This window comes from Gavialis gangeticus, unplaced genomic scaffold (genome assembly GCF_001723915.1).
Source record: "Gavialis gangeticus isolate Ggan-Ray unplaced genomic scaffold, GavGan_comp1, whole genome shotgun sequence".
NCBI classification, from domain to species: domain Eukaryota; kingdom Metazoa; phylum Chordata; order Crocodylia; family Gavialidae; genus Gavialis; species Gavialis gangeticus.
The window spans coordinates 13,170,042-13,171,996 of record NW_017729017.1 but is presented as its reverse complement, the minus strand read 5'-3'; the positions used below and the strand labels follow the sequence as shown (position 1 = coordinate 13,171,996).

General features: G+C 38.3%; 1 protein-coding gene across 1 annotated transcript in view; it reads left to right on the top strand.

Moving 5' to 3' along the window:
• The window catches only part of TOX2 (TOX high mobility group box family member 2), a 105,268-nt gene extending 104,695 nt beyond the window's left edge, over positions 1-573 (top strand). Inside the window, exon 8 of the mRNA XM_019513114.1 lies at positions 181-573. Within this exon, the coding sequence (XP_019368659.1) occupies positions 181-217 (37 nt within the window). The 3' untranslated portion in view covers positions 218-573. The remainder of the gene's footprint in view (positions 1-180) is intronic.
• Positions 574-1,955: the final 1,382 nt, after the last annotated feature.

The window sequence follows — 1,955 nt, the reverse complement described above, 5'->3', positions numbered from 1 at the left end:
CAGCTTACATTAAAAACTGTTTTGTAAAAATTGTAAACTTACTCAGAAGCCATGGCTACCATCTGCATGATGGCTCATTTCTTTGGCTTCTCCCCGCAGTGCCCTTTTTTCCACAGCTGTTTATTTAAGAATTGCTTTGTTGCCCATCTATTGTACTTCTATTTTTTGTTTTCACTGCAGCATGCTGCCAAGGGATAAGTCGCTCTACCTCACCTAAAACCTGACATCACTTTTAAATAAGCGTCAAATGAAGGACACTTGAGAGGGTCTTGAACATGGACCACCTAGAGGGACATCAAGCAAGTCAGATAGGCAAGAGAGTTGAGCTAATGCACCTCATCGCTGGCTTCATTTCCAGGCTCTAAGAGAAGTTTTCTTTCATTATTTTAAACTCTAAAGTCTCCTTTTTGTGGAAGCCCAAACCTCATAAATCATGAAAAAGAAAAAAAAGTACAAAAAGCAAAACAAACAAAAATGTATAAGGACACAGTTTTTCTGCTTGCCATCAGCTTAGCTATGGACTCTTTTCCTAGTGAACTGCTTTTAGTTGCAGCATAGACAAGGATCTGGTGTCTTGAAACATTAGGCCAGCTCAATAGGAGGATGCACTCTTGACTTGCTAACAGCACTAAACTCTGTGCAAAAAAAATGTGAAATTTGTGTGAATATTGTATATGCAAAGGCCTTGGATGTCTGACAAAAAAAGTAAAATAAAATAAAAAATTAAAATTATTCCTAGGTATGTGGGTGGACAGAGCAACTGGCAAAATACAAGAAGGAAAATGTGAAAAAGATAATGACAAATATAATTTGATGGATAGTTGTAAGTAGTTTACTAAGTGTTTTAGAACTGTGCTAAAGACATCTTTAAGATTTTTTTGTGAAAAAAATTAGTAGTTTACTTTATAGTAAAAGCATTTTATATTAATTGTAGCACATTTTTTTAGTTATACATAGAAGGGAGATGTGTATAAAAAGAAAACAACAACAAAGCCTGCCAAACTTGTTTCTATTATTTGTACAGCAAGAAATGGACAATTTATATCTATGTTGTATGGCATTATTATATTTTTTTCAGCCATATGTCCATCTATTTAAAATTGCTGACAATGATTTTGTCTATTTATGAAGAATTAGAAAGCATAATTACAGCTTATCATAAGGTGCATTTGGGGGTTTTTTTTAAATTTTTTCAGTGGTGCTGTTTTCTCAGCACCTGCACACTCAGTTCACAATGCTTATTTTAACTTTCTTTATAATAAAATATATGAAAAGTAGAAATAAACCAGTCTCTTCCTTTGTTTTGCGGGCAGCATTAACTCACTGTGGCAAAGGTTTTACTTTTACGCACAGTCCTATTTGACTTCAATATAGGACTAAATTATGACCAGTGTGACAAGGATTCACTTCAGAATGAGCTGAGCTATTGGTCTGACCCTGGCTGTAGCTTATTTCCAGAAAAACAAGCTCAGCTAAAAGGAAACAAAGGGTGAAAATACAAAGCAGTTTTAGGGCCTGTTACACATTAATTTTGGGCAGCTTCTGGAGCTCTTAACCACCAAATTGTCCACAAGTTAACACCTTTAAGTGGTTTAAAGCACTTGTTTTGTAGCTCAAAGTTATGCCACTCAAGGGCAGAATTATCTCTGATCCACACAACCCAGCTCCTGTTCCATTCATGTGTGGCTCTTCCCCATAGATGTGCCACTCAAGTTGAAGTCCTCCAATATCCCAGGATACAGTGGTCCTGTCATCCACCTTCCTGTTCTGTGGGCTTTCACACACTTGGCTGTTTAGTGGAGTGGCCCTGGGATTGGAGCTGCAGGTTTTCTAGTACCTCCAGCCTCTAGCCCCCCAGTCCAGGAACAGTGGCCTGGGGTACCTTTCCTGATCAGCACTGAGTCCAGTGCTGGACCCAGTACCCTCCCCACCCCTGCCTAGCCCTGGGTAATGGA